Source organism: Ranitomeya imitator, chromosome 1 (genome assembly GCF_032444005.1).
Source record: "Ranitomeya imitator isolate aRanImi1 chromosome 1, aRanImi1.pri, whole genome shotgun sequence".
NCBI classification, from domain to species: domain Eukaryota; kingdom Metazoa; phylum Chordata; class Amphibia; order Anura; family Dendrobatidae; genus Ranitomeya; species Ranitomeya imitator.
Genome location: NC_091282.1, coordinates 1,248,710,841 through 1,248,723,093, shown reverse-complemented (window position 1 = coordinate 1,248,723,093; position 12,253 = coordinate 1,248,710,841). Strand labels below are relative to the sequence as shown.

At 42.9% G+C, this 12,253-nt stretch overlaps 1 protein-coding gene across 1 annotated transcript in view; it reads left to right on the top strand.

Annotated features, from left to right (window-relative positions):
• LOC138657443 (vomeronasal type-2 receptor 26-like) overlaps positions 1-3,566 on the top strand; it is a 157,432-nt gene extending 153,866 nt beyond the window's left edge. The window contains exons 7-9 of the mRNA XM_069745239.1: positions 141-151; positions 3,296-3,383; positions 3,445-3,566. Coding sequence (XP_069601340.1) covers positions 141-151; positions 3,296-3,383; positions 3,445-3,566 — 221 coding nt within the window. The remainder of the gene's footprint in view (positions 1-140; positions 152-3,295; positions 3,384-3,444) is intronic.
• Positions 3,567-12,253: the final 8,687 nt, after the last annotated feature.

The following is a 12,253-nucleotide window of genomic DNA, read 5'->3' as shown; positions in this document are numbered from 1 at the left end:
TAGTACTGATCATTATTTGCAGTACTGCACATTAGATATATTTGTACTTTTTGGGACTTCTAAATAGTGTTGGCACTTTAACTTTTATTCTTTATATGTTGCTAATATTTGATTTATGACTATTCATGTAATTCTTGTAGGACTTTTTCAGGTAAGCTCTAGATGGAATTTTCCTGAAAAATACGTCATGTGCACATATCATAAGAATTCAAAAGAAGCCTGGCTATTTTATTCCAATGACATGAAATGATAAAATATGGCTGCTAGATTTGTTGCCATATTTGATTTTTTTTCCCCCGTAAATTAAAGGAAATGTCTTTTGCTTTATGTTTTAATTTTTCTTTTACTATATTTCTTATTTCCTTTTTACAAATTATCATTGCAGTTCAAGAAGACATTTTAATGTGGCAAAATGCAACATTTACCAACCCAGCAATATGGATTTGTTTTTTCTAAAATATAATTAAAAGGGTTTTTCAAGCAGAACTTATTTCTGTCATTTTGCTCAAGAGAAAAATGAAGAAAAACAACTATTAGGTCTCTTTCACACATCAGTTTTTTCACGCATGAGAAAAACTCATGAGTTTTATCAGTGATTTCAGATTTTTATCCAAATTTAATCAGAGTTTGTTACAAGTTTCATCAGCTTTTTTGTATACTCGTTACTAGAGATTTCTCGAGCATGCTCGAGTATTTTTTAGTGCTCGGAAATTTAGTTTTTATTGCTGCAGCTGAATGATTTACATCTGTTAGCCAGCATAAGTACATGTGTGGATTCCCTAGCAACCAGGCAACCCCCACGTGTACTTATGCTGGCTAACAGATGTAAATCATTCAGCTGCGGCAATAAAAACTAAATCTCCGAGCACTAAAAAATACTCGGAGGACCCCCGAGCATGCTCGAGAAATCTCGAATAACGAGTATATTCGCTCATCACTAATAATATTACATACAAGGGACAAATACCACCGCTCCATGACCAGACACCATATTACCACCACATACAGACCTATAATACCAAATACAAGTAACAAAGACCGCCACATCATGTCCAGACCACATATTACCACCACAGTAACCGAATAATACCACATACAAGGAATAAATACCAACACACCATGTCCAGACCACATATTACCACCACATGATGACCAATAACACCACATACAAGGAACAAATACCACGACATCATGACCAGATCACATATTACGACCACACAGTGACCAAACAATAGCACATACAGGGAACAAACACCGCCACACCATGGCCGGACAACATATTACCACTACATAGTGACTGAAAACTACAATACTGGTCAATAATAAAAAAACACAATACTAATATAAGTGCCATTATACACAGGAGAGCTGTACTTGGTATACAGTGTCTATGTACAGGTAATACAGTGATTACCGGTGACATTATACACAGGAGCTCTGTATATAGTGTCAGTGTACAGCTAATACAATGATCAACAGTGACATTATACACACGAGAACTGTATATATTGTACAGATTATACAGTTATCAATAATATTATACACAGGAAGCTCTGTATATAGTGTCAGTGTAAAGGTAACACAGTGATCACTGGTGACATTGTACACAGGACCGCTGAATATAGTATACAGTGTATAGTGTCAGTGTACAGGTAACACTCTGACTCACAAATGACGTCTGTAGGTGAAGTCCTTCATCTTTGCTTTTCATCTTCATCCAGCACAGACCTTCATCACTTCTTCCAGCCAGGGCTAGTCTCTGCAGGAAATAACAGTTATCTAGAGCTCCACTTGCAGAACACATTACTTAATGTTTTCCCAAATGGAGACAGTGTTGCTCTTCACAGTAACAGAACCACCCCCTATTTATTATTATTATTTATTTATTTATTTATATAGCACCATTGATTCCATGGTGCTGTACATGAGAAGGGGTTACATGCAAGTTACAGATATCACATACAGTAAACAAACTAACAATGACAGACTGATACAGAGGGGTGAGGACCCTGCCCTTGCGGGCTTACATTCTACAGGATTATTTCAAACAATATCTTAAAAAAAATAAATAAATACATCACTGCAGTAATAATATCCCTTAATTAGCTAGTATGGTAATAATATCCCCATCCTGGCCCCTTCTGTCTCTTTCCTGCTCCAGCCATATGCTCTTCCATCCTGCCCTCATGAGTATCCATTCTGCCCCATGTGATGTCCCATCCTACCCCATCTGTTCCATGATCCTGCCCCATCTGTCCCATGATCCTGACCGCATGGCAATAGAGTAACTGAACCTGCATTTTGGGTGCAGATTCACTTACTGCATCCGCAGAATCCTGCTTCTAGGGCCTGGGCCCAATGAGCAGAAGACATGGGGCCCAAAGTGGGCCCCCTCTTCCCACCGGACTCCATATGCCATTCAGGGCAGTAATTCTCTGATGGTGGCCCTGTATCTAACCATCCATGAAAATCGGACTGCACTAGGATGACATCCAAGTACAGTCTGATTTTTTTAAGGACCCATAGACTTGCACTGCTGATTTTTCTCACACATTCGGTTCATAGGAGTGGCACTGGCAGGTTTTCAGTCACTGCTTCGAGTATAGAGAGCCCAAATGGTAAACCACTGTTAGCCAGTGCTGGACAGTGGCTACAGTTTGTGCTTGATCATGCAGAAACATGGTCAGCTACACCAGATCTTCTAAGTAGGGAAAGAAGCAAAAGGGAATATAGAGGCAGGACAGCATGTGATTGCAGTTGACTCTTTTTTTGTGGGGTAAAACATTACTCTGCTTGTTTTTAAGAATATTTTACCTCACAAACAGCAGCAGCTCCGATCCCATGCTGTCCTGTCTATATACTGTACTCTTTTGCTTCTTCCCTTGGCCAGCAGCTGTTGTATGATCCACACCTACTGGCTAAAGAAATTAACAGTGGTACATGAATGCATGGCAAAGCAGATGAACCAACTGCTAGAGGCAGGCAACCACCCAGCTTGGCTAACAAAAGGAAGAACAGTTCTGACCATAAAGGATCCTCACAAAGAAACCTCTCCATCCAACTACTGCCCAACAACCTGCCTTACAACATAATGGAAGCTCTTGTCAGGCATCATAGCCACCAAGCTATAGAACTATATTAACCAGTACAAAAATCCAGCTCAGAAAGGCATCGGGACCAACATCAGTTTATCAAGGCTCAAGATCTAGACAGACCAATCTCAGCTCAGCCTGGATTGGCTACAGGAAAGCCTATGCCACACACATGGATCTTTCGCATGCTTGGCTCTCTACAGTGTAAACAGGAAATTAAGAACCTTCCTCAGAAACTCAATTGGGATATGGAGAACAAGATTGGAAATCAACTCAAGACAACTAGCAAAAGTGACCATCAAATGCGGCATATACCAAGGTGATGCACTGTCCTTTTTGCTGTTCTGCATAGGGTTGACCCCCCTCAGTCAGGTAATTACAGAGTCTGGCTATGAATACAAGTTCAAGAGTGGAAGCACCATCAGTCACCTCCTCTACATGGATGACATCAAGCTGTATGTGAAAAATGAATGAGACATCAATTCACTGATTCTCCTACCAATGGCTGGAGAAAGCTGGACTTTGAGACAGCACAGAAGCACTAATCATAGCGGCACAAGAGCAAGCACTAAGTAGCAGATCCATAGAAGCAGGAATCTACCACACAAGACAAGACCCAATGTGCAAACTATGCAAAGAAACCACAGAAACCATCCAACACAGGTGGCTGAAAGCAAAATGCAAGCAGGAACATTGTATACCGAATTCCACAACCAAGTAGCGGGAATTGTATACAGGAACATCTGCACAGCATATTGTCTAAGTCCAATAGTAGAGAAAACACAAATCCGCACTGCTCAAAGGTCAAACTCAATGACCGTATTATATTATCGGTCTAGCACCACAGAAAGTGATACTGGCTGTATGAATCCTTTACACCTGAATCAACGGGGTGCTGCTGCCAGAAAAAATGTATACAGAATCCAATGGCAAAATAGAAAAAGTAGGCGCGCACTTACCCTGTTGCGGTGAATATTACTTTATTAGGACATATAAACAAAAGGATAGCAGGGAGGGATAGAGTCAGCCACGGACAACGATTGTTTCGTGCTCTACGGCACTTCAACCCGTTGAACCCGTTGAAGTGCCGTAGAGCACGAAACGATCGTTGAACGTGGCTGACTCTATCCCTCCCTGCTATCCTTTTGTTTATATGTCCTAATAAAGTGATATTCACCGCAACAGGGTAAGTGCGCGCCTACTTTTTCTATTTTGATATTGTCTAAGTCCTCCTAAGTCCAGGTGAGAGAAAGTAGTGGAGAAAGAAAAAACTAAAATCCCGTGGGACTTCAAGATCCAGATGGATAAGTAAGTGTTGGCTAACCAACCAGACATTGTTATAGTAGACAAGGATCAGAAGACAGCAATGATAACAGATGTGGCAGTGCCAAGTGACAGCAACATCAGAAAGAAGGATTATGAGAAACTGGAGAAACACCAGGGCCTCAAAGGAGAACTGGAGAAGATGTGGATGGTGAATGCAACATTGATTCCAGTGGTGATATGAACATTTGTAGCAGCGGTCCCTAAGTTGGGAATATGGCTACAACAGATCCCAGGGGCAATGTCTGAACTCTCTGTCCAGAAAACCGCAATGCTGGGAACAACTAAGATCCTGTGCAGAACCCTCACACTCCCAGGCCTCTAGTAGAGGACCTGTGAATGAGAAATGAGAAAAAAAGACCACCCTATTGGGGGTGAGAAGGAAGTTGTATATGCAATGCATATTCATAAAAGAAGCCCATTGAAAAATCATAATTTTTTGTGTTTGCGTGGGAGAATGGGCAAAAAGCACACAGAGCAACACATGCAACTAATTTTTCCATATAGGAGGTGTCTTGAAGCTGTTATAACCAAAAAGAAATGTTTTGTACAAAGTATTAAATAAATTTCAGTAAGCGTGTTTAATACTTTTTCCCTGTGCCATTTCTCATTATTTCACATAATAATTAATTTATGAACATGTATGGTTGGATTTTTTTGTTTGTGTAGATTTGATGGTTTGTTAGCGACATCTGGTAACATAGTAACATAGTAACATAGTTAGTAAGGCCGAAAAAAGACATTTGTCCATCCAGTTCAGCCTATATTCCATCATAATAAATCCCCAGATCTACGTCCTTCTACAGAACCTAATAATTGTATGATACAATATTGTTCTGCTCCAGGAAGACATCCAGGCCTCTCTTGAACCCCTCGACTGAGTTCGCCATCACCACCTCCTCAGGCAAGCAATTCCAGATTCTCACTGCCCTAACAGTAAAGAATCCTCTTCTATGTTGGTGGAAAAACCTTCTCTCCTCCAGACGCAAAGAATGCCCCCTTGTGCCCGTCACCTTCCTTGGTATAAAGAGATCCTCAGCGAGATATTTGTATTGTCCCCTTATATACTTATACATGGTTATTAGATCGCCCCTCAGTCGTCTTTTTTCTAGACTAAATAATCCTAATTTTGCTAATCTATCTGGATATTGTAGTTCTCCCATCCCCTTTATTAATTTTGTTGCCCTCCTTTGTACTCTCTCTAGTTCCATTATATCCTTCCTGAGCACCGGTGCCCAAAACTGGACACAGTACTCCATGTGCGGTCTAACTAGGGATTTGTACAGAGGCAGTATAATGCTCTCATCATGTGTATCCAGACCTCTTTTAATGCACCCCATGATCCTGTTTGCCTTGGCAGCTGCTGCCTGGCACTGGCTGCTCCAGGTAAGTTTATCATTAACTAGGATCCCCAAGTCCTTCTCCCTGTCAGATTTACCCAGTGGTTTCCCATTCAGTGTGTAATGGTGACATTGATTCCTTCTTCCCATGTGTATAACCTTACATTTATCATTGTTAAACCTCATCTGCCACCTTTCAGCCCAAGTTTCCAACTTATCCAGATCCATCTGTAGCAGAATACTATCTTCTCTTGTATTAACTGCTTTACATAGTTTTGTATCATCTGCAAATATCGATATTTTACTGTGTAAACCTTCTACCAGATCATTAATGAATATGTTGAAGAGAACAGGTCCCAATACTGACCCCTGCGGTACCCCACTGGTCACAGCGACCCAGTTAGAGACTATACCATTTATAACCACCCTCTGCTTTCTATCACTTAGCCAGTTACTAACCCATTTACACACATTTTCCCCCAGACCAAGCATTCTCATTTTGTGTACCAACCTCTTGTGCGGCACGGTATCAAACGCTTTGGAAAAATCGAGATATACCACGTCCAATGACTCACCGTGGTCCAGCCTATAGCTTACCTCTTCATAAAAACTGATTAGATTGGTTTGACAGGAGCAATTTCTCATAATCCCATGCTGATATGGAGTTAAACAGTTATTCTCATTGAGATAATCCAGAATAACATCCCTCAGAAACCCTTCAAATATTTTACCAACAATAGAGGTTAGACTTACTGGCCTATAATTTCCAGGTTCACTTTTGGAGCCCTTTTTGAATATTGGCACCACATTTGCTATGCGCCAGTCCTGATGATAATTTCCTGTCAACAGCTCCTTTAAAAATAAATATAATTATAAAATACTTATTTCACCCTCTGTGTATAAACAGTCTTAGCTAAAATTGTTGACACCCTTGAAATTGTTCCTGAAAATGAAGTATTTTGCCTTTAAAATTACTGCAAGTACTCATGAACTCATGGCAAGAACCCATGAGCTCGCGCTGATGTCAGATAGGCTAAGCGCGTTCATTGGCTGTGAACTCCAAGGACCTTTCTGACTATGAATATTGTAATTCACACTGAAGGCATCAAAGCTATGAATTAACACATGTGGAATTATATACTTAACAAAAAAGTGAAATTATGTCTTATATTGTAGGTTCTTCAAAGTAGCCACCTTTTGCTTTGATGAATGCTTTGCACACTCTTGGCATTCTCTTGATGAGCTTCAAGAGGTAGTCACCGGGAATGGTCTTCTAACAATCTTGAAGGAGTTCCCAGAGATGCTTAGCACTTGTTGTCCTTTTTGCCTTCACTCTGCGGTCCAGCTCACCCCAAACCCTCTCGATTGGGTTCAGGTCTGGTGACTGTGGAGGCCAGGTCATCTGGCGTAGCGCCCCATCACTCTCCTTCTTGGTCAAATAGCCCTTACACAGCCTGGAGGAGTGTTTGGGGTCATTGTCCTGTTGAAAAATAAATGATGGTCCAACTAACCGCAAACTGCATGGAATAGCATGCCGCTGCATGATGCTGTGGTAGCCATGCTGATTCACTATGCCTTCAATTTTGAATAAATCCCCAACAGTGTCACCAGCAAAGCACCCCCACACCATCACACCTCCTCCTCCATGCTTCACAGTGGGAACCAGGCATGTAGAGTCCATCTGTTCACCTTTTCTGTGTGACACAAAGACACGGTGGTTGGAACCAAAGATCTCAAATTTGAACTCATCAGACTAAAGCCCAGATTTCCACTGGTCGAATGTTCATTCCTTGTGTTATTTAGCCCAAACAAGTTTCTTCTGCTTGTTGCCTGTCCTTAGCAGTGGTTTCCTAGCAGCTATTTTACCATGAAGGCCTGCTGCACAAAGTCTCCTCTTAACAGTTGTTGTACAGATGTGTCTGCTGTTAGAACTGTGTGGCATTGACCTGGTCTCTAATCTGAGCTGCTGTTAACCTGCGATTTCTGAGGCTGGTGACCCGGATAAACTTGTCCTCAGAAGCAGAGGTGTGTTGTGAATTCTGTGGCTGAATTCACTCCTGTGGTCACAAGTGGTACTGCAGCTTCTGAGCTTCCTCCCTCAGGTGTTCTGGTGAGCTCGTTAACTGCTTCATTACTTAACTCCGCCTGATGCTGCTATCCTTGCTCCTTGTCAATGTTTCAGTGTTGGATCTGAGCTTCTCCTGATTGTTCCTGTGACCTGCTGCTCTGTATAGCTAAGTGCTTTTTGCTTTTTTGTTGCTTTTTTTCTGTCCAGCTTGTCTTTTGTTTTGCTGGAAGCTCTGAGACGCAAAGGGTGTATCGCCGTGCCGTTAGTTCGGCACGGTGGGTTTTTTGTGCCCCCTTTGCGTGGTTTTGCTTTAGGGTTTTTTGTAGACTGCAAAGTTCGCTTTACTGTCCTCGCTCTGTCCTAGAATATCGGGCCCCACTTTGCTGAATCTATTTCATCCCTACGTTTTGTCTTTTCATCTTACTCACAGTCATTATATGTGGGGGGCTGCCTTTTCCTTTGGGGAATTTCTCTGGGGCAAGTCAGGCCTATTTTTCTATCTTCAGGCTAGCTAGTTTTTTAGGCTGTGCCGAGTTGCCTAGGTAGTTGTTAGGCGCTATCCACAGCCGCTTTTAGTTGTGTTTAGGATAGGATCAGGTGTGCAGTCTACAGAGTTTCCACGTCTCAGAGCTCGTTCTTGTATTTTTGGGTATTTGTCAGATCACTGTGTGCGCTCTGATCGCTAAGCACACTGTGTTTCTGGATTGCCTTCATAACACCTGTCATTAGCAAACATAACAGTACAAGGAGCCTAACTAATGATTCTCAATAGAGGGAAAGAAAAAGTTCTGACATCATTTTTTTTTTTTTTCTGCTCTGTGTTCACTTTTTTTTTTTCCCCTAGACATTTGGGTGATTCTGGACACAGGTGTGGACATGGATATTCAGGGTCTGTGCTCTTCAATGGATAATCTCGTTGTAAATGTACAAAAAATTCAAGATACTATTGATCAGAAATCTATGTTAGAACCAAGAATTCCTATTCCTGATTTGTTTTTTGGAGATAGAACTAAGTTTCTAAGTTTCAAAAATAATTGTAAGCTATTTCTGGCCTTGAAACCTCATTCTTCTGGTAATCCTATTCAACAGGTTTTGATTATTATTTATTTTTTGCGCGGCGACCCTCAAGACTGGGCATTTTCTCTTGCGCCAGGAGACCCTGCATTGAGTAGTGTCGATGCGTTTTTCCTGGCGCTCGGATTGCTGTACGATGAGCCTAATTCAGTGGATCAGGCTGAGAAAAATTTGCTGGCTTTGTGCCAGGGTCAGGATGATATAGAAGTATATTGTCAGAAATTTAGGAAATGGTCAGTACTCACTCAGTGGAATGAATCTGCGCTGGCCGCTTTGTTCAGAAAGGGTCTCTCTGAGGCTCTTAAGGATGTCATGGTGGGATTTCCTATGCCTGCTGGTTTGAATGAGTCTTTGTCTTTGGCCATTCAGATCGGTCGACGCTTGCGCGAGCGTAAATCTGTGCACCATTTGGCGGTACTGCCTGAGGTTAAACCTGAGCCTATGCAGTGCGATAGGACTATGACTAGAGTTGAACGGCAGGAATACAGACGTCTGAATGGTCTGTGTTTCTACTGTGGTGATTCCACTCATGCTATTTCTGATTGTCCTAAGCGCACTAAGCGGTCCGCTAGGTCTGCCGTCATTGGTACTGTACAGTCCAAATTCCTTCTGTCCATTACCTTGATCTGCTCTTTGTCGTCGTTTTCTGTCATGGCGTTTGTGGATTCGGGCGCTGCCCTGAATCTGATGGATTTGGATTATGCTAAACGTTGTGGGTTTTTCTTGGAGCCTTTGCGGTGTCCTATTCCATTGAGAGGAATTGATGCTACACCTTTGGCCAAGAATAAACCTCAATACTGGGCCCAGCTGACCATGTGCATGGCTCCTGCACATCAGGAAGTTATTCGCTTTCTGGTGTTGCATAATCTGCATGATGTGGTCGTGTTGGGGTTGCCATGGCTACAAACCCATAATCCAGTATTGGATTGGAATTCCATGTCGGTATCCAGCTGGGGTTGTCAGGGGGTACATGGTGATGTTCCATTTTTGTCGATTTCGTCATCCACCCCTTCTGAGGTCCCAGAGTTCTTGTCTGATTATCAGGATGTATTTGAAGAGCCCAAGTCCGGTGCTCTACCTCCGCATAGGGATTGTGATTGTGCTATCAATTTGATTCCTGGTAGTAAATTCCCTAAAGGTCGATTATTTAATTTATCCGTGCCCGAACACGCCGCTATGCGCAGTTATGTGAAGGAATCCCTGGAGAAGGGACATATTCGCCCATCGTCATCACCACTGGGAGCAGGGTTCTTCTTTGTAGCCAAGAAGGATGGTTCGCTGAGACCGTGTATTGATTACCGCCTTCTTAATAAGATCACTGTTAAATTTCAGTATCCCTTGCCATTGTTATCTGACTTGTTTGCTCGGATTAAGGGGGCTAGTTGGTTCACTAAGATAGATCTTCGTGGTGCGTATAATCTGGTGAGAATCAGGCAAGGAGATGAATGGAAAACTGCATTCAATACGCCCGAGGGTCATTTTGAGTATCTAGTGATGCCGTTCGGACTTGCCAATGCTCCATCTGTGTTTCAGTCTTTTATGCATGACATCTTCCGTGAGTATCTGGATAAATTCCTGATTGTTTACTTGGATGACATTTTGATCTTCTCAGATGATTGGGAGTCTCATGTGAAGCAGGTCAGAATGGTTTTTCAGGTCCTGCGTGCTAACTCTTTGTTTGTGAAGGGATCAAAGTGTCTCTTCGGTGTGCAGAAAGTTTCATTTTTGGGGTTCATCTTTACCCCTTCTACTATCGAGATGGATCCAGTTAAGGTCCAAGCCATCCAGGATTGGATTCAGCCGACATCTCTGAAAAGTCTGCAAAAGTTCCTGGGCTTTGCTAATTTTTATCGTCGCTTCATCTGTAATTTTTCTAGCATTGTCAAACCATTGACCGATTTGACCAAGAAGGGTGCTGATTTGGTTAATTGGTCTTCTGCTGCTGTGGAAGCTTTTCAGGAGTTGAAGCGTCGTTTTTGTTCTGCCCCTGTGTTGTGTCAGCCAGATGTTTCTCTTCCGTTCCAGGTCGAGGTTGATGCTTCTGAGATTGGAGCAGGGGCGGTTTTGTCACAGAGAGGTTCTGATTGCTCAGTGATGAAACCATGTGCTTTCTTCTCCAGGAAGTTTTCGCCCACTGAGCGTAATTATGATGTGGGCAATCGAGAGTTGCTGGCCATGAAGTGGGCATTCGAGGAGTGGCGTCATTGGCTTGAAGGAGCTAAGCATCGCGTGGTGGTATTGACTGATCATAAGAACTTGACTTATCTCGAGTCTGCCAAGCGCTTGAATCCTAGACAGGCCCGTTGGTCGTTATTTTTTGCCCGCTTCGACTTTGTGATTTCGTACCTTCCGGGCTCTAAAAATGTGAAGGCGGATGCTCTGTCTAGGAGTTTTGTGCCCGACTCTCCGGGTTTATCTGAGCCAGCGGGTATCCTCAAGGAAGGAGTCATTGTGTCTGCCATCTCCCCTGATTTGCGGCGGGTGCTGCAAAAATTTCAGGCGAATAAACCTGATCGTTGTCCAGCAGAGAAACTGTTCGTCCCTAATAGGTGGACTAATAAACTTATCTCTGAACTTCATTGTTCGGTGTTGGCTGGTCATCCTGGAATCTTTGGTACCAGAGAGTTAGTGGCTAGATCCTTCTGGTGGCCATCTCTGTCACGGGATGTACGTAATTTTGTGCAGTCCTGTGGGATTTGTGCTAGGGCTAAGCCCTGCTGCTCTCGTGCCAGTGGGTTGCTTTTGCCCTTGCCGGTCCCAAAGAGGCCTTGGACACATATTTCGATGGATTTCATTTCTGACCTTCCCGTTTCTCAAAAGATGTCAGTCATTTGGGTGGTCTGTGATCGCTTTTCTAAAATGGTCCATCTGGTGCCCTTGGCTAAATTGCCTTCCTCCTCTGATTTGGTACCTTTGTTCTTTCAGCATGTGGTTCGGTTGCATGGCATTCCTGAGAATATTGTTTCTGACAGAGGTTCCCAGTTTGTTTCAAGGTTTTGGCGAGCCTTTTGTGGTAGGATGGGCATTGACCTATCCTTTTCCTCGGCTTTCCATCCTCAGACTAATGGCCAGACCGAACGAACCAATCAGACCTTGGAAACATATCTGAGATGTTTTGTTTCTGCAGACCAGGATGATTGGGTGTCCTTTTTGCCGTTGGCTGAGTTCGCCCTTAATAATCGGGCCAGCTCGGCTACCTTGGTTTCTCCATTTTTTTGCAATTCTGGGTTCCATCCTCGTTTCTCTTCAGGACAGGTTGAGTCTTCGGACTGTCCTGGTGTGGATTCTGTGGTGGATAGGTTGCAGCAGATCTGGACTCAGGTAGTGGACAATTTGATCTTGTCCCAGGAGAAAGC